Source organism: Sinocyclocheilus grahami, unplaced genomic scaffold (assembly GCF_001515645.1).
Source record: "Sinocyclocheilus grahami isolate Dianchi unplaced genomic scaffold, SAMN03320097.WGS_v1.1 scaffold126.1, whole genome shotgun sequence".
Classification (NCBI taxonomy): Eukaryota; Metazoa; Chordata; class Actinopteri; order Cypriniformes; family Cyprinidae; genus Sinocyclocheilus; species Sinocyclocheilus grahami.
In genome coordinates, this window is record NW_015505305.1 from 1,531,736 (window position 1) to 1,558,291 (window position 26,556).

Consider the following 26,556-nt stretch of genomic DNA (forward strand, 5'->3'; position numbering starts at 1 on the left):
GCATTTGAACAGTAAATAGCAAATACTTAAACTAATAACAAAACAGTAGCTGATTCAGAAGCGCCAGATTGTCATAGCAAAGTCAAAATTACCTCCTCTCCTAGGTTCACGAAACGGTCGTCCATAAAATGCATTGCTGTTATTTTGTAAGTAATCTTAAAGATTGCTAAATGCATCTACTTTCGGATGGCCAAATAAAGTGCTTTTGCTTTCGCCTAGAAACACACAGCGTCTCCCTGACATGGCTGCTTCAACACTAACTGCGGTTACTGAAACCACGCCTTCTTTCTTTTTGTGAACATTTGGGCGGCATTATGCAAATATTTCCACATAGTGAGGTAGATATGTGGGGTCGTGTTAGAACGAGCCGTTTGGGGGGGCGTGGCAGAGTCTTAACTTTGATAAAGAATATCTCTTTGGTTTTGAAACTTTAGTCTTTGCAACTTCAGGGATCTTATCTATGCACAATCAGCTTGTAACACTCCAAAGAAAAAGGAAAACTTGAAATCGCATCATATGACCCCTTTAATATTTTTTGTTTTATTTAACAGCAGAAACGAATGAATCCCACACAGTACCAGTACTTGCAAATGTATCAAAAAATAGATTTATTCACAACATTGATTGATTAACTGTTGATTAATTAGTTATATTTAACAACAACACTGGATAGTTGTTCTTTATGCCCCAAATATATGCCACAGTGATGTTACCGTTAAGCTTGTACGATACATGTTTGCTTGTTGGCGTACTTGCATAAGTTATGTTTCTGGCCTCAAAATTTTATTTTACTTTTTTTTTTTAATATATAGACATAAAATAGCACTCTGCTAGTATTACTACTTTTTACCCATTTAGTCACAATTTTTGCATAGTTTCAGCTCCAGCGCCTGGTGGTCCCCCTGTGCAACAAGCTCCACCAATAACTCCAGTTTCTCCTCCACCACCTCCTCCTCCTCCTCCATGCCCCGGCATGCAGAGGAGCTATTCCGCCATTGATCTCATCCGAGAGCGGCGTGGGAAAAAGACTGAAGAGAAGACCGTACTGGACTCGGCACCTAAAAAGACAGAGCTTCCCAACATGCTAGACGTACTCAAAGACATAGGCAAAGTGAAGCTGCGCTCAGTTAAGAGGTGAATGTTACAGGGCTTTATCTGGACAGTGATGGCATACAAAGCTGATTGTAAACACTTACCAATAGAGTTCATTTGTCCTTTCATTCCCAGTCATCAAGAGGACACAAAACCAAAACATGTTGAGCCCACAGATGCTGCAACATTAATCGCAGAGGCCCTGAAACGCAAGTTCGCTCACCGCTACCGGAGCGATAGTGAATGTGATGGCAACTTTAACTTGATAGATCCTGAGAATAAGACCCATGTAGAAACACCAGAGGTAAGAGAAATCACTTGAAAAAATTATGTATATTGTCATAGTGCCATAGTCACTTTGTGCCATTGCTTTTGCAGTTTGGACAGCATATGTTAAAATCAACTGGAAGGAGGAAACTGTACTAGGATGGAGCAACTCATCTGAGCAGGTTAATGTAGTTACCCTGATGTCTTGTAATTTTCAAAAACCGGCTAACTTTTCTTGTTAGCCCTCAAAATGTTGTTAGTGTTCATTTAGGTGAGCATGCAAATGCCAAACACTATGCAGTCAGTCTGGTTTCGCTATTGGATATCTATGTAATTTTGCACTTTGAAAAGTTCAACTCTATCAATGCATCTTGTACAACAGCCAGTCCCATCATTAATGCCGGTTATGTGAGAAATGCCTTCCTTTTGTTGGGTTTTATGTATGATTTTATATGTGGATTTATTTGGATCTGTTGGTAGTCAACAGTGCAAGTATTCAACCTTGTTGAATTCCTCTCATTTGAAGGCATAACGTTAAATGAAAACACCAAAGTGTATGGATTGGTCTTTATCAGTAGTTTTATGTGTATTTTTAACACCTGTTTGCACAGAAGTTGTCTACTTCAAAGGTACAGTTCATACTTTTCTTTTTGTTTTAGTTACTTCAGGTTTTTCTGTCATGTAACCACTATAGCAATTATGAACCACACTTTTGTGATCATAAATAAGGTTTAGATGGTGCTGTCAGTAGTTGAAGAATTATTTAATGGGAGCTCATTTAAAATACTTTTAAGCTTCTAATTTATTTTGAAACATTTACATGATATGGTTCTGGAAGTAATGTAGTTATTTAACCAGTTTAATAAATACTTGAATAATGTAGTTTTGTTTGTCCATGACATATCAAGCTTGCTATCTTTAGTCCAGTGCCGTTTAATTAGACTTCAGTCGATCAGCAGAATTGTTTGACAGTGTTTGTACCTTTTAAAATGTCTGTATTTTTGCACATATAACTAAAAAATGTCTGCTGCGCACCAGAAGTCAGTGCATTTGAATTATATTACAGTACAGGATTTCTCATTTCAAAGATTTATACTGGATGTAATGGCCAGCACATAGGAAGAGTACCTCAGAATTGAAGGGAATCTCTTAGTGGAGACATTTTTCTGTTTTATTATAGATTATGATCATTTTTCTAAATGGGTTGATTTTATTTCACACTACAGAACCATTTTTAATGGACTTTCATTTCTTGAATAAACCTAAGACTGTCAATCTGTGTCTTCATTTCTGTATTGAGGCTTCTATTTGGCTACATTTTGACACTCATCACGTGATTAAGTTCATATAGAACAGCGTGACTGCATGCTATCCGGTAGAGAAACATTTTGTGAGGTTTTATTCATCAAAAATGCAACTGCAACAAGTATGTATCAAAAGGTTATACGGCAAAGCCTTTACAAAATGGCTTGACACATAGGTCGTCTCCCCAAAATGGCTGTTACAACAAACTTTAAACAGTTTTTTTCTTAAATCAACAGTCTTACAGCACTTACAACAAAAATACAAATCACCTAAAATAAAGCACCTCTTCTCTTTCAAAATATCAAGAGAAGCACAAAAAACAATGTCCATTCTGTACAAAATCCAAAACAATTCACAAAAATGGAATGTTCAATGTTAAAAATCTAATCATTAAACCAATTCTCCATATATTAAAAGAAAAAAATTCCGAGACAAAAAGGCAAAGGGTCAGACAGTGCACTAAATGTACAATGGGATGAGTTTAAAATGAAAACAACAGCTGGTTTGGTCACTTAGCTTTGTGCATAGATTTAAGGCATTTTGTAGCAGTTTTCCGAAGAGACGAGAGTGGCTTCGAGACATTCTGAGAAGGACTTATTTTTCTTTACAAAATACAGAGGAGAGAGAGAAAGGTGGTAGGAGAGGTGGCTACCTACAAAAGGCACCGTTTACTTCTTTGTTTCTCCCAAATAAGCAGGTCGGTGAAAACCTGAGCAAAATCCATGGAGAGTCCATTCAGCTACATGTCCGTGACAAGATCCTTCTTCCATGGTCGAAAGGGTTCATCTCTGCCACCTTTCATGGAGCAACGTTCTTTCAACACATTGTCTGAAATACAGGGGAGAGAGATGCAATGGAGCACAAATGGCATTCGTATGGCATCTGATGCGTCATACAGACGTGGTTGCAGTCCGACAGATTGCGTTGATCATCAGCAGTAGGCTTCGAAAAACAACTTACAAGTGGTTCTTCACATCTGTGCTTAAAAGGCAATAATCACAGAACTAACATGATTCCGTTAGAAAACAACATGTGTAAACAGTCTTCAGAGGCAGCAAAAGGACTGGGCTCTTCACATTTGTATTTTTGTACACAAGGAGGAAGATTGATTTGCAGAAGCACTGGCGCACACACTCACACACACGCTCGCGTGCATTCGATTTCACACACATCGTCTCTTGGTGCGGTTGTAAAAGCCTCTCCTTTAAATACTCAAGGTGTTTCAAATGACTTTCAGAGAAATTCATTGTTTCAAAATGGCACTTTAAAGCCATAGGAGGGGGTTCCTTCCTACCCCACATTCTCTTGCAGTCTTTAATCAAAGCATCAGAGTTGAATTAGTAACGCCCAAAAGAAAAAAAACTAATAAGGTTAAATAAATACATCACAATTATTAAAAGAAAACAAAATTGCAGCAGTAGCCAAATGAGGTATCTATGTATTGCTCTATGTTGAAGGGTAAATGAGCATTTAAAATTAAATAAATTAAATCGACCGAATGAACGAAAAAGAAGAAAACAAATCATCAGTGGTTGGTTGGAGATGGGTGGCGTGACGTAAGATGTTTGGCTGAGGGCAGTAGAGGTGCTCTGCGAGCGCTGGGGTGTCATGACTCTTGGCTTCCCTGAGATAAGACTCTGGAACTGGGTTCTTCTGTGGCACGGCCCGTTTCGGACTCCCCCTCCTCGGAGCTCCCTGATGCCTCTGGCTCCATGGCACTCCAACTGGCCTTGTTCAGGCCCAAATGGCCGAGCATGGTCTGAGAGAGCCGCGTGTCCGAAAAGCGCGCCCACTCAGCAAACAGAGGCTCCACCACGTAAGTCATGAAACCTGGTGGCAGAGAAAAAGAATCAGAGGCAGAGATCACTAGATCAGCCAGACCTTATAAATAAATCATTTATCGTAATGATAATTATAATGCGATTATTACATAATTACTATATTATAAACACACATAATAAAATTAAAAAAACAAAAGCAAATTTATATATTTAAACATTGTAATATTATTACATTGTAATACTATTATTACTAGGTATAATTATAAACACTATTTATATATTTGCTTCTAATACAAATATATATATATATATATATATATATATATATCTTTTCTTTTTTTCTGTTTTCTGAACAGTTTAATTATGTTTTATTATCTTAATAAATATGCACACATTTCCAGAACAGAAATCTAAACACTGGATAAAGCCAGGTTCAAAATTGTTTCATTTTGTTGATCTATTAGATTTAAAGCTTTCATAGAAGGGATTTTATTTCTTTTATTCAATTTAATAATGAATAACAAATTTTGCATCTCTTTTTATCATTCTATAAAACAGAAAATACTGTCAACAGCCAGAAAAAAACAAACAATTCAACATATTTTTAGGAATAAAATGTTATAAATCAAGCAAATGTCATATGAACAAGCACCTCTGTAATACTCGTCAAAATATAGATAAGAATAAAACTACAGTTAGGTTTATGTAAGTGCTACTGAAGTAGTTATTTCTGGTTCATTTTGAGCAAACAGGCCTTTAAAGATGTGTATTGAAATCTACATACGCAAATAAAATATAATAAACACTTAAATGTGTATTTTGAAGTTTTCTTTCCACTAGTCTGAAACAAGACAAGTTAGGGAAGTAAAATAGCACAAATTCTCAAAACTGACCAGTGCCTGAAAAAAACTGTAGTGTCTTGCCTTAAATATATATATATATATATATATACAGTGGGGAAAATTTTCTCCCGTATTCAGGGAAGAATGTTCCATTTCTTACCGATTTGAACACTGGCTATGGTGTTGGCTTCACTATCACACAGTGGACTGATTTCAAGTTTATGCTTCTTTTCAATGTCACCTAAATAGGATGATGACAACAAAGCACAATGATTATCTTTTGAACACAGTGAACTAACAGCACACGTAAAGAGCATGGTCATCATGAGAGCTGGGTACCTTGGTGGAAAAATTCCTCCGTGACCTTCTCACTCCACTGTTTGCTGAGCTCCCATGGTCTACATGGGTTACAGATATCCGCACACTTCAGGGCCATCTGGAACACATGCGAATTTATGGCCAAAAGTGTCTGTCTTTATTTAAAAATATGGTATGCAGTCCCTTCCATTTAAAAACGGGACAATCAACTTTTAAGGGACAAAGTACATTAAAGTCAGCATTAGAATTTTTTATAATAATTTTCCTTTTTTATTTAAAGCAAACATCTCAAATTTTTTCAGTCAAAGCTGGCATATAAAAAGTATATATAAACCGCATAATGTTTGTTTTTAGTGACATTAATACTGAATTCCCACCTGCAGAACGAAATGTCGATGAGAAGCGTTTCCTAAACTCAAGTCGTTCTCATCCAGATGTGTCCTGAACCGGGACAGGTACTCATTCTGTCGGCTGATATCTGTGGCCAGAATGAGTGATCCCAGCTGCCTCTCTATACTCAGACTGTTAGAGACACCAGTTAAAGTCAGTCAGTCATAACAGAGGTCATTTACATAGAGAAGTCTTAAAGAGCTAGTAGGAAAAAAAAGGCTTTTTTTTTTTTGTTTGTTTTTGTTTTTTTACAAAAAGAGGATCGAAAAATAGAATGGAAAAAAGATGACTTATTTGTGTTGTAATAAGCCGTCCTTAATATTAACAAAAATACTTTAGGCTAAAACGAAATGGAGATAGTAACCTGTCTTCCGCAGGAAGATTGGAAAAGAGTTCGGTCTCTCTGAGCAGACCCACTGCAGACCTCCAGTGATGGTTCTCCAGAACTGAGGTATTCTACAGACCGACACAAACACACCTCAGTGCTGACTGACTTTGACATCTTTACAAATACAGTAATTTACTTAGACCATAAAGAGGATTGTGGCGCTAACGATGTGCTTAAATCCCATTGGATGGTGCTCTAACCCGGTACAAAGCTGCAAGGTAATGGTTGGTTTTGATGAGGAAAGGCTGGTTGACTCCAGGGTGGTCCAGATCGTGTGTGGCAGCGGCCAGCAACCCTAAGAGGATGTCGAATGATGTGAGGGACTCGGCGAGCTGTGAAAACACACAGACGACTATAAGACTACATGTAATCATCAAAAGTGAATTTAAGGTACATTTAATACAGGGACAATCACCTTGGGTTCTTTCAGGTAACAGTGCATGGCCTGGGTGACATCAGCAGCATGGACTGCATTATGGTAAGGGTTCTGATTGTGGTAGTCTTCTTGAACCAGAACTGAAATCAAGAGTACAACATTTAAAGTAATTCAGCAAGATTTGTACAGTCAGTATATTAGGGCTCCAGCTAATCGCCTAAATCGATGATGACAATCAATAACTAATTTCATTGTCAATTAGTTGGATCGGTGCACTGTGGCACGCAGAACCTCCACCAGAGATGTTTACAGTAACAATAAATTCATATTTATTATAATAAATATATATTTTTAGAATTAGTAGTATAAATTGTGGAGGTCACATAACCCAAATTTGTGCAACGTATAGAAGATTTTTGTTTGGAGAATATCACTGTGCATAATGTGGAATAACATGTATTTAATCAAATAAAACTGTGTATTTTAAAAATAATATTAATGAAAGAAAAAAAACTGTTTCAGTCATAAACATAAAAACACTTACCTAGAAATCGACGCAATTTAACCATGTCTAACTGGAAGAGCTCAATGAGGCCATACTGGTTCAGCAAATTAAATGTCAAGAACACAAGACTGTTTCCTTAAAAACAACAAAGAATATAAGAGGAATGAGGAATTGGGCAAGGCAAGGCTTCATCTTCAAAATTGCACAGCCACGATTCAACCAGCTGGTGGCAGAGCTGACCACAACTAAATGTGAAGTGTACCTATACAATGTGGCTTGCTATAGTGCAGTAAAAGCACAACAAATCTCACACACACAGAGATATGAAGGTTCTTCAGAATCAAAATATTTACCATTTGTAAGTCTGTCAAAGAGGAATATATCAAAATTCCAGCTTCCAACCTTTTCAAGCATACACTGTGAGAAAATGACAGTGAGAACACATGAAAAATCAATAGCTGATTTGGAAACCATACAACAAATCCTGAACATTCGACGTAAACTAAAGTCACCGTTTTTTTAACACAGAGTTTGTTTGTGGTCCCATACCTTGGCCTGACCGCAGTAGTCCTCGTCCAGGATGTGGAGGGGGTTGAGTTGAGGCGCTCCTCGCAGCAGACGGGAAGAAAGCAGGTGTCGCTGGAAACTAAAGAGCCTCCGGATTCTCCGAGCTGGAATCGTCCCTGCTGATTCAGCACGGGCTGTACATAAACACACACACACACACACACATACCAAAAAGGACATGGAAATTCCATGATGCAAAATGTCAGATAAAATTTGTATCCTCAATAATTAAGCTGAAATTTCTCTCATATTTGAAGCTTTTAGTGTCTTTAGCATTCGTTCTTGTCCAAATCCCCCCCCCCAGCCCCACTGACTGGAGTCACTGCTGTTTAAAACTTTGGTTGCTATCATTGCGATTGTGGCACTCAGGCAACCTACGAGAGGTCACACACACACACACACACACATACCAAAAAGGACATGGAAATTCCATGATGCAAAATGTCAGATAAAATTTGTATCCTCAATAATTAAGCTGAAATTTCTCTCATATTTGAAGCTTTTAGTGTCTTTAGCATTCGTTCTTGTCCAAATCCCCCCCAGCCCCACTGACTGGAGTCACTGCTGTTTAAAACTTTGGTTGCTATCATTGCGATTGTGGCACTCAGGCAACCTACGAGAGGTCACGCCTGACTCAAGCACAAAACACAAGACCAGTCTGAAGAGAGTCTTTAAAACAGTTTCATTTCACTACAACAAAAGAGCAATAAATCTTTTCATGTTCTCCTGAATTCAGCTCGCCCACATTGGTAGATCAACACAGCCTGAGGGACTATGAGAATTAGGGAAAATGCCTTTAATATAATTAGGTTAGAATATATTAATGGGATAAGAAACATATGGGATATCTGCGTCAGTGGGCACAGTATGGGATAACACATGGGATAATGGGATAAGAAACATAACTGTGAATGAGAAGCGCCACTTAAAAATAAACTAGACTCTATTATGATTTATTTTTTTTAAATAATAAAAATGTAAATAGACATCCCTTTCAAATTGACAAAAAAAATAGACATTTAAAACTGTTTATTTAATTAATGTTTTCACTGAAGTAGGAATGTGTGCGAGTGCTGGATTCGGTACTTACAGTGCAAAGTGCGGAAATCGACGCCCAGGTACGGGTGCGAGCCTCTTCGTTCAGGTTCAAAGCCTACCTGACTTCTCACTCTCACATCTCCTAGAAGGCATCAACACAAAAGTCCTCAAGAGATTTGTTAGCAAACATAACATTCAGCAGGTTACAGGCCTGGATACAGGGGGACAGAGAGACAGACATACACACACCGCCGATGGATGGGGAAAAGGAGAGGACAGGAAACAGACCATGCATCGCCATGCCAGAGGGACTTATGCATTAGTATTCAGATGGCTAGGAGCAAAGGAGGACGCATGGAAGAAAGACAAGCTTGTGCTTCAGTCCAGGACAGAATGGAGAGGAAATCAGAGGGACTTCAACGAGGCTGGCCAAAGCTCTAAAGTCACATCTGTTAAAAAGCCATTCAATAGGCCTTTTCATCAAACTCTGGCTGTGTGTGTGTGTATTTGCATGGAGAGGGAGAAGGAGGGGGACACATAAACTTTTACTGAGTAATGGCAGCCTCCAACATGTCAGTCACTACTGATTGGAGTTCATGTGCAGTAAAAATGTAGTCAACGTGTAAATAAGTCAATAAACAAAGAATAAAACAGTCTCCCACCAGTATATTTACTTACTTGAAAACAGCTGTTTGAATATTACACAAGCTCCTATCAAAATACCAAAACTGGGAATTACAATTACATAAAAACACGATTCAAATTAATTAAAAAAGATACGAGTTTTAAACGAAACACAACAACAACAAAAAGCAATCATAGAGTCGGATCGACTGTACAAGAGTGTAGCACATGCAACAGGTGAATCAGACAAAAAAAAAAGAGAAAAATCAGACGGAAGCTATTTGGACATGCAGAAGAAAAGCCGAAGAAGCAAGACCACATCCAAATTATGGAACCAAAAGTGTGCTCTCGTCTTCTGTTTTTGCGCCAAACTTCTCGTACGCAAACCAGAACTCATCTCCTGACCCACAAATATTATTAGAAGACATTTTAACGTGAGAAATGACACTGATTAGACTGTGCCCACTGACGCAGGTCTTTAAGGAGGAATGGTGTGGAAAGTTATTAAAGGGAAAGGCCGTGAAAGCGAGCGAGCGGGTTTGTCTCTCCTGGTGGTGAGATGTGTTGGTTCATACCTGGTGTAAACACGAATGAGGGTTTGATTGTTTTGTTTGTCACAGCTTAAAAACAAAACAAAAAAAGAAATTACGATCAAATATTAGGTCAGGGTTAGCTTTACTAGGTTTTTGGCTACATGTTTTGAGGCGTGATGTTACTGAACGTGTAGAGACTCCAGGTTGTTATGATGTTCTAGCGTATTGCTAATTCATGGTACAGTGACAGAAAGCAGAGCAGTCAGTGTGATTCGTGAAGTGATGAACTCGGATGTGATGAACTAGTGTAAATGCCAGTCAAACGGATTTAATGTGGAACCTCCACATACTTAGTAGTCCACTGTTGTGTAAACTCTCTGACAGCACAGATCACGGGCCTCATGTATAAAATTTACGTAGGTTTCATCCCCAATCGGAAACTGCTTAAAAATGAATCGCACAAAACACAATCGAGATGCACCGATATTGAAATTCTGCCCAATATGACTGATGCACAGCTGATATAATAAATCTATACAATCTATATTGTTAAAAACAAGAAAAAGCACAATAAAAACGACTGTTACATGCACATGGCATCTCTCCGACATGCACTCTTAAAAACAAAGTGCTCTCAAAAGGTTACATTTTTGCCATAAACTATGAAGTGCAATAGTGCCCGCCAACTATTTCAGCAGCATTGGTTCTGGAAGTATTTTTGTCATTCATTTTTCCCATAAGGATTTTCAAAAAGTCTTTGTTAAAGCCTTATAAGCCATGAACCAAGCCAACCAGCTGCAACATTAAAAACGTTTATTTTTAACAAAAAAGTATTTGAAAATCAGACAAAAAGACAAAGATACAGACTTATTGGCTTGTACTTAACGGCTTACATGAGGGAAACAACTACAATCCCATGAACCATTGCAAATGACAAATTGAAAATGGTGAATTTTTTATTTATTTTATTATTATTTTTTTTTTTGAGTGAGAGAGCACAGGGAAATTCCCTGCAAGGTCTTTTGGCATGATTTGCTGGTCATAACTCTCTGACTGGTGCCATTTTCCTGCACAGCATCATGGGTAATGTAGTTTTCACCAAGAATTCCATTGGTACACAATTATTTTAAAAAGTTCACAACAGATCTGTCTTTAAAGGTTTGTAAGTTATCTTAAAAAAAAATGATGTCCCTATGGAGAAAATGAATGAAGTTTTTACTTCTGGAACACAACTGTTATACTCTATTACAATTCCTTTAAATTAGAACAGTAAAAAATATCCAACAGCAGGTGATAAATATCCAATAATGACCAATATCTATAAATAAAAACAACAAAACTAACATGTTTTACAAGTTCACTTTACAAATCCTAGTTAGCGCATAAAAGTGCACAAATGTTTTATTGCATTTCGCCATCCATACACGTGACACTATTGCGTTTCACAATATTAGAAACTAGAAAAAAAATTATACAGGCTATAAAATTTCAAATGTGCTGATAAGAGAGATGATTAACTGCAATAAAACTACTCTTAATCACTATCTCACTTTAGCTTTCCCGTAAAATGTCTAAATATCCTTAAATTCAAGATAAATTAATCTGAAATCAAAATTTCCAAAGACAAAACAATGACTAAGCATAAACCTAAGATGATTCCTAGGTTAATCCAACATGGGATTGAGTATGTGCTTTTCGATGTGCATTTTGTTTGTACGCAACGTTTAAACATCAGGCCCTGTCAGATCTTTCAGTGCTGTCTTATGAAGTCAAAGGGGCACAGATAAAATTCTTGGAGGTCACTGGGATCAGAAATCAGGCTGAGTTGGGGCTTGATAAGTATTAAATCAAAGCAAATTTCACAGAAACGCTAAGCAGATCCCAGTTGAGGAACGACTTAAGCTGTGGATGTAGTGAAGAGATTATCAGAGGCTTTTTGACTGATGGTTGACGCTCTCCATCCTCTCTGTTACACAATCTGTCGTATAATGTGCTGCGCTTGGTAACTTCCAGTGCAGAGCAATACATCTACCCTGTGTCTGAATTTGTTTACAGGTTGTGTGTGTGTGTGCATTAGGCAGGGAAGATGATGCTTACCTAGCATGCGAATATACAGAGCGGTTTGATCAGAGCTGTCATAGGAGATTGCTCCGCGTCTCTGCGGGGGAAGAGATGCAGACAAACGTCAGTATTTGCATTTACTCAAACATGTAGGAAAAACTCATATACAAGCCACATGCTCAGCAGTGTATATTCAAATATGGCTCAAACAACCCCATCACAACTTCAAGAAAGAAAATCGGCTCTTAATAGTTCTCTATTGTGTATTTTCTTTTATAAATCTTTGTCATATTTTGCTCTGTTCTTTGGAACCATCTGATGAAAACCAATAATTGTAAATATTTTATACTAAACGTTATTTAACAGTCAATGGGATTTTAAGAGGGAAAAAGAGGGCTTTTAAAAGGCCTTGACAAATAGAAGTGTCTTTCAAGTACAAAGATAAACAATCCACACTAAACAATCCAGAGATGAATGAACAATCCTGACGACAACTTGTGAGAAGAGAAAGCATTCATTTAAGTACCTTGGAGTACAAGAAATACTATGGTAAATGGTAATAATTCATTAGCATTTTATAACATTTAGCACAACACCACCATTTAATTATTAAATATCTATAAATATGCTATTGACCACACTCAGGAATGCAGAGATATCAAGTCTGTCCAATATCAATAATAATCTGATTATTATTTTACATTTATCTTATTTTATAAAAACCTGATAAATGACTGATATTAAAATACTGTATTATTTTGTTTAAACAAATAAAACAGCATAAATTAAATTACATCACTTAAAATAAGGAATACACATCATCACAACATTAAAAAATACAGTATGAAATAATATAATATCATAGTATAACAAAGTGCCATAAAACCAACATTAATATCTATACATATGCTATTGAACATACTTAGTGATGCACAGATATTAAATTCTGGCTGATATTGATAATGCAATAATTAGTTTATTTTTCTATTATAAAAACGGATAAATGGCAGATATTAAAACACTGTATTATTTTGTCTAAATAAATTAAAAATAAACAGCATAAATTAAATTCAATAATTTTAAAAAAAGTGAATAAGCATCACAACATTAAAACCGTATAAATAATAGATAATCATTCTGATATCGGCAAATATTTTATTTGCTGATATTTACTTTTAACAGTGTTACTAATATTAGTATTTCTAAAGATCACATTTTCAATAAACATTAGAATAAATGATAGAAAATAGATGATCATGCACAATTAAATAGCTATCCAATACATAAATAATGCATCTCTAAACACTCCTTTTTTAAAAATATAAACTGTAAAAAAATTTGATACTAATATTAGATTTAAACAACGGCATTAGGGCTTCCTTCAAGTCTTTCATATAATTATTCAAGTAGTGTCTAAGTTAATATAGCTCTATATCTCTAAACACTTCTTATTTAATTGGCTGGCCAATCTGTGACTTAAAAACTCAATCCCACTATAATCACATGAGAGACAGGCACATGAAGGGCCGAATGTGAGCTCAACTCTGTTAGCAGCTCAGCCTTCAATGCACACAGGCTCACACTGCAATTTCCCAGCAGCGGGAGGAAGCTGGAGCGGAGAAGCCTGCTTCACTGAATTAAACCTGCATCATCTGTCCAGTGTGATCTGCTCTCCTGTCCATTACGCCTCCACACTGGGCCATTCAGAGATTAAGTCAAGAACAGACACTTGCACCGCTGCTCATTATGCAGATGCAAGTGTGATTGGCCGTCCCAGAACAGTGGGCGGAGCTTTCTATGACCGCAGCACTCGAAAGAGGCCTTTGTGTGCCGTAAACGTAGTTTCCGTACTCGTTGTTTCTTAAAGGTAGCACAGGCTTATTTTTTTTAAGATGTTACAGACACTGCTAGCACAAAACAACTAGATGACAGCATAAGGGCTTGTTATAAAATTCTTTGTGAGAGGACTTGATGAACACATCCAACTTTCGCTGTCGTATTTTCTTTGTTTCTGGCAAGCACTCATCCATGTGAACTCAAAACACAAGGGGATCCTTTGGAGAAGATGATGAGGAGAAATGTTTGCACAGCACGTCTTGTGCCATCATACACCCAAAAAGAACCTGTGCATACGCAGACAAAGACAAGCACTTGAGCGCAGTTTTTAGATGGCTGGTCAGGGTGTCCCCAGATGGCATACAATTCAGTCTCTGACGTCAATGGCCTGAACCAATTTGCATACTTGATTTTTATCCATTAACAGCCCTCTCGCGCCTCAAGCCTCTGCCCAATAAAACTGCAAATCCACAAAACTAGGGCTGTCGCTAAAGATGGGCAATAAAAGCCGAAGAACATCTCAGCTTTGTGACAATATCTCAACATTTATGTTCTGTGTTTCTGTCCAGTTTTTTCAAACAGCAACTGGTGCATGTAAAAATAGAGTCATATATATATATATATATATATATATATATATATATTAATGCAAATATATTATATTATTATATCTGTATTTGTATTAGATATATTATTGATTGATTATATATATATATATATATATATATATATATGTGTGTGTGTGTGTGTACATATAATACAAAATAAAGCTAATAAAAAGCTTTTAAAAAAGCATGTTTTCATTGTATTCATTTAGTAAAAAAAAAAGTTCTTCCATCTATCCATCTATCTATCTATCTATCTATCATTGCAAAAGTTAAATATTAACCAAACCACACCAATGGCATCTTACCATTACATTTAATATCCCTAAACACGGCTGTGAGAAGCAACTAAGATGATTTTAGCACAATATGCTCATGTAATCCTGTGGCAAGTGCATTTATTAAAAATGAAAGACAGAGGGTCTGGTAATCTGCAGGCGGGCATTATTCGGTCAGGGTATTAACGTTGCTGGAGGCCAGTCTGCAGTTTGAGAGGCAAACAGGCCTTAACTGATGGCAGTGCTTTGAGTTAAGTTAATAACCAGTGGAACAGATGAACTGTAAAACTGTTAAGTGAATATTCAGGCTACAAAAACAACTGCACCTTGCAGTAACCCTCATATGACATTTTGACATCTGTAATACCCACCATCAGGCCGGTGAAAAATGAGACTCGAGTCATCCACTATTGCAGCGACAGTATTTTAGCATCAACAAACTCAGTGTTTACACACATTACTTGGTGTTTTTGTGTGTGAGTAATTTCTATCAGGGGGCTGAGCAGGGCATGACAAACCACCCAGACGTGCCCATATGGGCTCAGCACACAAGCAGCATCAGCGCAGCCGGACATGTAGTGGGAACGGAGGAGTTGAATTTCTTGGAGAGGCCAACGCTGCTTGTGCACCAGCGAGGCGTGACTTTCAGCGAGCTGGCTAGGGGCCTGAACAAAAAAATAATAATAATAAAAAATTGGGAGTTCAGCAGAAATTATAAAAAATAAATATTCAGGTAGGCTGATTTTAAATTAATAGCAAAACAATTCAGCTCACAACAGACAAAAACAAAGGTCAGCCGTTCATGGAAACTTTTTATCCACAACAGACTGCAAATTATTATTATTATTTTTTTAAACCCACACATTTAAAATAATAATAACAACAGAATACTAGCATAATTGCAAAGTAAACCAGCATTAATAAATAATCAAAATAATAAACAATGAAAACTGGATAATTAGATAAAACACAAATGAAGAGCGATTATTATATTTATAAATATTTAACAAAAACATTAAATTGTGTCCATTAAAGGGTTAAAGACCTTTATACCTTATTAACTAGTACAGTGTCTAAAATACTAATAATATTCTGGTGTACATATTGCAGCTCACCATGTACCTCAGTCTGTTACACACATTACTTGGTGTTTTTGCATGCAAGCAATTCTCGGGGCAAAAATATATACACTAAAATATTCATTTTTGACAATTAACTGGGAAAAAGCATTAATATACCTCAGCATAGATTTAATGCCTCTTGTAAAAGGTTTTAAATAGTTAAAAAGTTGCAAGGCCTAGTAGTACAAGTAAGACCAGACCAGCATGGGTGGATGTGTATTCATTGAGACTTACTCTAACTACACGAGACTTAACGAGTTTAGACTCCATACTTGGCCTACACTCTTAAAAATAAAGGTGCTTCAAAAGGTTCTTCAAGCAATGCCATAGAAGAACCATTTTTGGTTCCACAAAGAACCATTCAGTCAAAGGTTCTTTAAAGAACCATCTCTTTCTTACCTTTTTGTAATCTGAAGAACCTTCTTTCGCCACAAATAACCTTTTGTGAAACAGAAAGGTTCTTCAGATGTTAAAGGTTCTTTATGGAACCATTTAGACAAAAGGTTCTTCTATGGCATCGTGAAGCACCTATATTTTTAATAGTGTAGTCAGCTAGCCAAAGCCAAACCCAGACTAACTTATGCATAGAATACAGTGGAAAAATTTGTAATGTGCTAAATGGAGCAGAGAGTACTAGACTTTTAGTTTAAAGTATAAATGTAAAAAAATGTGATAAAAAATGTATTAGCCAAAATATTGAATAATCCAATGTAGTAGAAGTAGCAGTACTACTAAAATTACAGTTTATTTGTTCTACAGTTTCTCTAAAATATGTATTTAAGAATACATTTTAGCCACAAAAATTTAACCGGATTATGTTCCGTCTTGTTTATAATCGGTCAAAAGTTTCTTAGTCGTCTAAACACTGTACTGTCTGTCTGACACAAGACTCTCCACAGCCTCAGGCGAACCTGAAACTCAAACCCATCCAGCTAGTTTGTTCAACAGTTCAGTCTTTTATGTGTCATTCATTGATGTTTCTTAAATACCTCATTGAGACATCACATTCAACTAAACTATTTAGACGATCAACATTTCACGTCTCAAAAATGCATGCAGCCACGCCTACTTCACCATGATTCCAGATATTTGCAATGCAAATGAACGGCTTCATCTAGGCTAGTCATAATAAAACCACACCGGCTCATGACTGGACAAGCAAGTAAGAAAAATAAAGATCTTATAAAGAAAATAAGATCGGAGAACATTTATTTACAAAGACATTAAAGCAAAACATTCCATATTTTATCTCTAGAATGAATCTTGGGCATGCAAACTCTGTTTACAAGATGGACTAGTGTGATACGTTTGGTTTCACAATGCAGACAAACAACTGCTGTCACCATTTACGTAGTTTTAATATGTAACTGTCAAATGTTTGACATTTGACATTTTTTATGGGAGCTCCATTTACACTTCCAGCATTGTCTGATTCACTGTCTGTCACTGTAAAGATTTGCAAAGGACCATATCAGTTATCAGATGTTTTTTTGTTTTTTTTTGGTATTAGCTGATAATAGATATCAATATAATTGGATCATCATAAATCAATACAATGAACTAAACATTTATATTAGAAATCAACTTTCTAGTATTGACTTATAACATTGTCCAGAATTTCATAATATAAAATGTTAATATATATATATATATATATATAAATTATTATATATAAAATATAAAAAAATTTTATATACTATATTTCATAATATAATATTGTCCAGAATCTCTTACAATATTTGAAGTTGGTATAAAAATGAAAATGCACCCTATCTATTTTGTAAATGCATGTTATAGATCTTATTGTGAACAGTTCATCCATGTACGTATATCTTTTTTTTTTTTGATCTTGTAATGTTATTCAAAATATCATAACTTTATTTTCTGGTGAAACATCAGACCTCTTTCCAGTGATGTATGCCATATTTCTCAAACTCCATCCCTTTTTTATACTATCACCTGCAAGCTCACATTCATTTTTCGAGTGCAACGTCAACATCCCAAACTCCAATCAAAAATCAATGGATAAAACTTTCTGAATATTCCTTTTAATCTCAGATGTCCATCAAAATACTGAAGAAAGGATATGTTGTAACTTCCATTTAATCGTGACTTTAATCAAATTACTCAAGTAACCACTCCATCCCAAAGCAAAATCCACCTGCGATACACCAACTTCAGGAACAGTTCCACTGGGAAAACCTGATGTTAAGTGCCTTGCTCAGAGGAACACCGTTTACTCAGAAACTCTCAAGTTTAGTGATTCCTTTTCCTTAGAAGTTCTCCTACAACCTCCATGTCACAGACTCCACCTGATTACCACCATTTATCAAATCTATATGTCCAAATGCTGATAAATCTATGTATTTCTTGCTACAGCAAACCTAAGGACTGCTTTGATGGTGGTAAAAGGCACGATTGCCACCTTTTATGAAGCTCTTGAGGAATTTTAGCAATGCTTTGAGGGGTCTATTTGAACAGGTTAGCAGGCCTACAAGCCAATTATTTACACAGAGTTTGGATGCGAAACAAGTTAAAGGCTTGTGTGAAGAGAGACGGAGCCCAATCAATTCACCAAGAGACTTCACAGTAACACGCCACAACCACAGAGGACTCCGTTCCACACCGCCGTCTCCCGCTGGAGGTTCGACTGAGGCCCTCAAACAGGAGAAAACACCATCGCCACTTCCTTTAAACTAATCCAGGAAAAGGCAGTGGGAAAATTATTTAGCACTTTGTTCCTCTTTGTTTACCGCATGGATTGCCTGACAAACACATACTTTCAAGATGAACTTCAATTTACTAGAATAATCAATGGGACCAGAACAGCATTGGTGAATGTCTAGAAATTGAGACTTAACTACAAAAACTCACAGAGGTTCCAATCCATAATTAGGCTAGCAACTGGCCATAACCAAAGCCAGCTAAGCTTTTCAACAGAAAACAAAATGGAAAAATAATTTAAAATATGGTAACATGTTAAACAGAGCAGAGAGTACTAGACGTTTAGTTGAAAAGTATAAATCAAATTAGCTAAAATGTTGATTAATCCAATGCACTACCAATAGGAGATCTGCCTAAAGTCAGCATACAATAAAAATTCAACTATTCACTATTTGCATGTTAACAGCTACGTTTCCATCTGAAGTTGCAAATTTAACTTATGCATAAAATTTGAATATTGCATAAAACATTTGCGAATAAAGCACTTTTTCCATCCATGCGTTCAAGGATAAAATGGTCACTTCTTGGGAAACTGACTCAAAGTATCAATACTAAAATGAAAGTTGCTGCAATCAGAGAAGCAAGTTTATTTTTTTTCTCCTACATAACAAATTACTTGCACCTCAGAGCGTCCCGATGAAATCCAATAACAAACGCTGTCATATTGTCTTGCGTTCTGACGATTTGAGGTTTGGGAACGCAAAAGTGCGAAATATGGGAGATTATACCAAATCATTTTAATGACAGACTTTGGCTCAGGCATTTCAAAATTATTAAAATATCATTTGAGATGGTGTGCGATGAGACCTGTGCACTGGTTTATTCTGTCATCCAATCACATGATCTGTTGAGGCAAAGTCACATGACTTTTTTGGTGTGCATCAAGGAATTTATTTGGTAAATATGTTTCCATCGTAATCTAATGGCATGTCTTCTTATTGGGTATATATACACATCACACACAGTATATACAAATTTTTTTTTAGAATTGATCCAGTTTTGCATTTTTGGGGGTGGGGGGGTGGGGGTGGGGATTTGCATAAAAATAATCAATTGTTGATCAATTAAATTTAATTGATCAACAATCAATGGATAAAACCGAGCCCCCCTCCTACAGTTTATTCTTGTTCAATAATCTGTTAAAGTCAGACCACAATACAGGAAAAAAAGATCTGTTGAAACTTCCGTTTCAAGGCGAATTTAATCAAATTACTCATGTAATAATTTTATCCCAAAGCAACAAACCACAATCTTGCATTCAGATCTGCCTCCATCCTTTCAAAAACTGACGTACAAAACCAAGAATATTTTTTTTCTTTTCCGATAATCCATTTCATTTAGATGTACATCACAATATAGAAGAAAAGATCTGTCAGTACTTTGGTTTCATTGCAACATTAAAGGGTATAACTATAATAAATGTATATCACACTGTAAGTGTTGTCTCTGCTGTGTTCACCTCTGAAACAAAATAATAAATTTTACTATATCAGAATTAAACCTAAAAAGCTTCAAGTGTTTTGGTTAGTCCACACAAGTTGTTCAAGGCGATGAAAGCAACGACATGTAAGACGTTTTGCGACTCAAATACTCAATGAAACGAAATGGAAAATTCATTCACTCTTCCCAAGGTGACTGCTATGGCTTGAGCCATGGCGAGCGGGACTGTATGCGGTTCGGTGGGGTTTCCTCGCTGACTCATAATCACTACTTGATTAGCAAACCCCACACGAGTAACTTTCCCAGTGAAGTTATCTGTAAGTCATGATCTGTATCTGATCTTGATCCACAAGACAAAACGTTCGGGCTATTAATGGAGTTAGTTTTCTCTATAAATCATACGGAGAACAGTTGTTAAGGGTTATCGCGTAATAAAAGCCGAGCCAACAAGGAAATCCACCGAAACCTACCTTAGAAATAAACCATCTGACAAGAATCATGATTATAGACCAAATCAAAGCTATTCCCATTGGGCCTTGCAAAAACTGTGGATCATAGTCTCTGTGTCAGTTTGTGTGCAACTGTTACAGTGTATGTCAGTATGTGGGTGCATGGATTTGCGTACGTGTGTTTGCGTGTGTGCGCGACTGTAGATGGCCGGAGACCAGCTCAAGGCTCAGACAGAATGCATGCTGAGCTTAGTGCAGCTGTCTTAGTTGTACACACATGCACACACACTTAAACGAGCTGCCCGTGTTAGCCTTAAATGTCTCTCTATCTTTCTCTCTCTCATACACACTAACACAGCCACCTAGCAACAGCCAACCAGTCCAGCAGTGCCACTGACGCACATGGTGGGAGGGGCTGGCAGGAGGAGAGCATGTTAGAGTCTCCTTATCAGCAGTGCAGAGAGCAGACTGTATGCTTTATTTTCCAAATAAAACACTGTCAGTTTCTCACCGCCTTGTAATCAAAGACGTGTGCTTGCTATCATGGAGCATATTTATTTTTCATTTGCAATTTTGTGACCTCAAGGACTCACTCCTCATAAGAATCTGGTTCAAGAGTCCATTTGGAGCAAGATTTATTCTTTTTTAAACATCTAGTCAATGTATAACATTTATATATTCAAATATATATATATATATATATATATATACACACATACACACACAAATTATACATGTCAATCATTCTAAATATTTTATTTATTATATTAAATATTTTAGAATGTATTATTTTGTTTACCTCTATGAAAATGCAAACTTGCAAACAATAATAAGTATCAAAAGCATCAAATAATAGGCTACATTACTCTGCACACATTTAGTGTTGTATTAATTTAATTAACTGTAATGTTTAAAATGAACATTAAATCAAAACTTTAACAAGCATTCACATGTTTAATGTGAATAATTTATCAGTGTACATTATTCTAAAGAAAATGTCTGTAATCAAAATTATTCATCATGCTCCACATATGCTATCTGTGATATGCAGGACTATTTTTACAATCTAATTTACACCTTATTAAAAAAAAAAGCCCCAATCAAACTTGTGTGCAATATTCACATTACACTAATAAAATGCGTTGCAAACACATTTCATTTTGACTTTAATGAAGAATAAGTATTTAACAAAATGAAGTGAATCTACTGGTAAATACAAAACCAAAAGCGTAATGTTTTATGTTTTCAGCTTTTAAGTGTGGCTTGAACTCATTTTAGGAACAGGTGTAACACAAGCTCCCTCTCTCAGACCAAAGTTGGCCTCTCTTAGCAGTGACATCACCACCTCTATCTGCGGAGAAGCATTTCCATAAATAGCAGAATGGCAAGTTGGATGAGCCGAACCCCCGCAAACCACAGTCACAGAAAACAGACTTTTCTCGCAACTCAAAGACACTAACGGCCCCGTTTCGCAGAAGCGAGACACATTCAAACCTGTCGACAGCATGTGTGGAATGAGCGCCACAATCAAATATCATTCCTATTTAAACATCTTCGCTTACAGCCTGGGAAAACCCCACCGCTGCATCCAAACCCAACATCCTCTCTGCTTTGAATGCTTCTCCCAGGGCAGACTTACTGGCACTCATGTAAATGTGACATCAATGACATGGGAGTTGGGTCACATGTCTAATAAACAGCACAGCTGACGATACGCATATTTGCATTCGAGAGCAAAAGAGCCTAACGGCTGAGAGAGGGGCCATCGCAGCTGTGGATTCCTCCGTCAAACACAGGAAGTGTAACGATGGAGAGCATGACGTGGTCCTCATGAGGCTCCTGTTCCTGACCCCGGGCTTGAGAGCCCGGGTCCAAACAAAAATTCATGAGGGGAGTCAGGGCCGTAAACTCTGCTTCATTTCGTCAACATTTCTGAGTGATCTGTTTGATACTGGTCCAAGGTCTGCCAACACCAAGTCTGATTACAGTTGTTACAGATCAGGGTTTGGACCAAAAACCAGGATCAGCTCTTATCAGCACCACTTTTACATCCTTACCGTCTGAGAAATAAATGATATTTTACATAAAAAATTAAGCCTACGTTTAGGACCATTGGATTTGAGGTTTTTAGGTTTGTGTACATTATTGACATTTTTGAATATGGAGAATAGACCATACATTCTCAAGGATTCTCTTTACTGCAAAACAGTACAATAATTGTAGTTGATAGTGTTATTTTTATAAATATATAAAATATTATTTGATTCATATTTTAATCAATTAATATCAACATTAATATGTGTAGGCCTAATTCTATTAATATTGTACATATTATACAGATATAAAAATAAAAAATAAATATTGATATCAATACAAAATCACTATCGCCTCCAACCATTACACTGAGAAACATCATGACTAATAATTACAAAAAGCACAATGAGTTCAATTGTGAAGAAGTATATTTTAATGATACATGCGTGTCTGTGCGTCATACATATTAGGGGTATAACCATATTCAAACCGAACCGAAAAAACACGATACAACACCACCCACGGTATGTACCTCGGTACTCTCATGGCCTACCCCGCCCCCTGCTGAAACACTTCAAACGCGTACGGCCGTGATGGTTTTTAATAGCTTGAATCACTTTGAAAAGGAAGGTACCATTAAGGACAACATGTGCAGAACAAATCTGTCATATAGGCTACATAAAACTATAATGAGAACGCGACTGTAAAAAAAAATTGGCCATGTTTCAGCGCGTTATGGAAAGAATGCATCCACAGAGTTATATCTTCATGACTAGCACAGTCAAGTTCGCTTGTGCAGCCACTCACAGCCTTTTGTGGAACTGTAAGTTGCGATATTTTGTTCATATATATATATCTCGTGCATATATTATTTATCTCGTATAAATGCATTTGGTTGAGTTATGCTGCAGAAGCGCTTCATTGTAGGCCTACTACACAGTTAGACATTTCGGTAATTTCTACAGTTATTTACTGTACATCACCCAGTATAATACTGCAAATTCAGTAAATAACAGTAAATAACTGTAATTCCCTTTGCATCTTTGGAATTTTCTGTGATGTCAAACCCCACATACAGAGACTTACTGTATTTATTTTTTTATTTCTGTACACAACTGTACAGTACAGTTATGGTACTGTAAATCTTAATTACAGTAATTTACTGTTGGCTCGAAACTGAAATGCAGAGCATTAATGACAAGGACTGTCACATATATAACGATAAAATGGGAGCACTATTGTAAAAAAAAATGTGTGACTTCTTAGGGTTTAGCTGACGTTTTCAGTGTGTAGGAGTTACACATTCTAACAACGTAACTTAGTTCAAGTCCACTTGTGCTTGACTTTGTGCAATATAAAATGCTGCGGGATTGCAGACATTGTGCATAATTCTACACATTCACTCAGACTTCACGATTATAATGCGGGAAATTCCCGCAAACATTTATGCACTATAGCATGTAGGTTGAATCCTGAACAGATTATCAGAGCAGATCATTTATTTTAAAACATTGAGACGGAATTTCACAAACAGTGTGATCTGGATTGAGTGGGAGTGCATCTTCTCCCACTCTCTCAAAGTGCACAAATAGCCTCACACCCATAATATCCACGTTGAGTCTGTTCTGCAAGCGAGCTGCATGCTGCAATACAAGACAAGGGGCGTGTTTCGGACAGTTGATGGAATTGTCACTTGCACGTCATTTTAAGTCATGCCAATTTAAACATTCAAGCTATTTTAACCCATAAAGTACTCACGCATTCTCTGAGAGATGATCTTCAATGCACTCTCAGCCAAATCGCGCACAGCCGTCTCTCAAACAGCTCGCTATTCTCGAATGTCAGATTGAGTTACTACATATTAGATTAAAATAGTTTCCTTATTGTCCGGCTATTCCATTTTATTTACTCATGGCACATGTATTTTTATATGTAGCCTAAGTAATGTTGCCCAACGACTTGTCATTATTTAGGCATTATTTTATTTTATTTACATTTTTTAAGGCAACAGATTTTTTTGGTAACACTTTACAAAGCAACCATTTTTAAAGTCTCATTTGTTAATGCATTAATTAGCATTAACTAACAGAGAGCAATTATTGTTGTTATTATTAATAAAGGGTCATGAAACCCCAGACTACTTTTTCTGAGACTTTAGCAGAGGTGTTTGTGTTGCACATCATAGAAGACAATGTTAGCATCCGATAATTTTAACTGTTGGAGAAAACTGGTTAATTTTAAGCTTTTTTTGTGCTATTTTTATCTTCCAGGGTTTAAAATCTACATCTTGTTGATGTCACAATTTGTGACGTGGCAATGGACTATAGTACATCGATGACGCGTCAGTGTCTATTAAATTATTCATGAGACTGCATGTTCTTATCCTATGTGTTGATTCCTGTTATCCAGCATGTGTTGATTTACTATGACAGACGCTTCAGATTGTGAGATCGTGTACATTAACTGACAGAAACTTTCATGGATTGAAGGAGAGTGTTTGTTTTTGCTTTGAAATAAGAGTTTGGCACAAACGCGATTCATTCACTTAGTGAGTGAAACCGTTTTTACAGCTCTGTGACACAACCCGTCAAAATGCTTATATAAACACCACAGAATAAGCCTTAAAGGGATAGTTCACCCAAAAATGAAAATTTGATGTTTATCTGCTTACCCCCAGGGCATCCAAGATGTAGGTGACTTTGTTTCTTCAGTAGAACACATTTGATGATTTTTAAGTCCAACCGTTGGAGTCCATCAGTCTTATAATGCATGGCAATGGTAACAAAGTCTATGAGTGTAAAAAAAAAATGCACAGACAAATCCAAAACCCTGCTGCTCCTGACGACACATTGATGTCCTAAGACACGAAACGATCGGTTTGTGCCAGAAACCGAACAGTATTTATATAATTTTTTACCTCTATTACACCTCTATGTCCAACTGCTTTGAGCATGCGCACGACTTCCGTTGCGTGAGGTGTGTATTCGAATTGAGCCTCATCATCGCCGCTGTTTAAATGCCGAGCGCGCCTCTCCACGGGAGACCGGTCTCTTCCCCGTGCATGCACGCTGGTGTCCTCATGGGTCCAGGAGGGGTGCGTAGAGGAACTCCCGTGCCGCCAGAGTCGTGAGCAGCCGGACCTTGGACATAGTGGTGTATTAGAGGTAAAAAATTATATAATTACTGTTCGTTTCTGGCACAAACCGATCATTTCGTGTCTTAGGACATCAATGTGTCGTCCCGAGCCGCAGGGTTTAATTTGGATTTGTCTGTGCATGTTTTTTTTACACTCATAGACTTTGTTACCATTGCCATGCATTATAAGACTGATGGACTCCAACGGTTGGACTTAAAATCATTATATGTGTTCTACTGAAGAAACAAAGTCCCCTACATCTTGGATGCCCTGGGGGTAAGCAGATAAACATCAAATTTTCATTTTTGGGTGAACTATCCCTTTAAAAGTTCTCAGAGGTGCAACAGTTCATATATATGTTTTCGATGCAGAGTGCAAATGGCTGTGCATTTATTTGTGTTTTTAACTCAATGGGAGCGAAATGAAACTGTCTGAACGCGAAGCTGTGTGTGTTGTCCGTCTCCCCTCTTCCCCCTCCACTCTGCAGCACACCACGCCCACTTTTTTAGCGTTTTTTATAACTGTGGAGAGAACTAACCAGTGCTGAAATGGGGGGTTTCATGACCCTTTACGTTAAAAGTGAATCTAGTGTTCTTTAGCATTGCTGGTGCCATGCCATGAACCCTACCCCTACAGCAAACAGAACTGAAACCGTGGCTTCAAAACCGTGATATGAACCGAACCATGGCATTGGTATATAATTACACCCCTAATATATATATATATATATTCATTCAAAGTCCACTTATGTTATCCTGCGTGCTTAAGATGTTTTGTCATAATTGTGCAGCCCTAGAGTGTGTGTGTATACATATACACACATATATATATATATATATATATATG

General features: G+C 36.9%; 2 protein-coding genes across 9 annotated transcripts in view; one reads left to right on the top strand and one right to left on the bottom strand.

The window, feature by feature from the left end:
• The window catches only part of LOC107590213 (mitochondrial fission regulator 1-like), a 5,299-nt gene extending 3,745 nt beyond the window's left edge, over positions 1-1,554 (top strand). The window contains exons 5-7 of one of the 2 annotated variants that reach the window (XM_016278869.1): positions 876-1,134; positions 1,228-1,396; positions 1,471-1,554. In XM_016278869.1, coding sequence (XP_016134355.1) covers positions 876-1,134; positions 1,228-1,396; positions 1,471-1,518 — 476 coding nt within the window. In that variant the 3' untranslated portion in view covers positions 1,519-1,554. The remainder of the gene's footprint in view (positions 1-875; positions 1,135-1,227; positions 1,397-1,470) is intronic. The other variant, XM_016278870.1, reaches the window with a different exon arrangement.
• A 70-nt stretch (positions 1,555-1,624) lies between these two features.
• Positions 1,625-26,556, bottom strand: part of LOC107590212 (high affinity cAMP-specific 3',5'-cyclic phosphodiesterase 7A-like) — a 35,518-nt gene continuing 10,586 nt past the window's right edge. The window contains exons 1-15 of one of the 7 annotated variants that reach the window (XM_016278867.1): positions 20,562-21,055; positions 12,124-12,184; positions 10,069-10,113; positions 9,548-9,580; positions 8,922-9,011; positions 7,814-7,965; positions 7,618-7,681; positions 7,304-7,399; positions 6,799-6,899; positions 6,584-6,715; positions 6,360-6,451; positions 5,983-6,127; positions 5,627-5,723; positions 5,448-5,528; positions 1,625-4,494 (exon numbers count right to left, since the gene is read on the bottom strand). In XM_016278867.1, coding sequence (XP_016134353.1) covers positions 4,271-4,494; positions 5,448-5,528; positions 5,627-5,723; positions 5,983-6,127; positions 6,360-6,451; positions 6,584-6,715; positions 6,799-6,899; positions 7,304-7,399; positions 7,618-7,681; positions 7,814-7,965; positions 8,922-9,011; positions 9,548-9,580; positions 10,069-10,113; positions 12,124-12,184; positions 20,562-20,621 — 1,473 coding nt within the window. In that variant the 5' untranslated portion in view covers positions 20,622-21,055 and the 3' untranslated portion in view covers positions 1,625-4,270. Of the gene's footprint in view, positions 4,495-5,447; positions 5,529-5,626; positions 5,724-5,982; positions 6,128-6,359; positions 6,452-6,583; positions 6,716-6,798; positions 6,900-7,303; positions 7,400-7,617; positions 7,682-7,813; positions 7,966-8,921; positions 9,012-9,547; positions 9,581-10,068; positions 10,114-12,123; positions 12,185-20,561; positions 21,056-26,556 lie in introns of those variants that run through there. The other 6 variants (XM_016278861.1, XM_016278864.1, XM_016278863.1 and 3 more) reach the window with 6 other exon arrangements.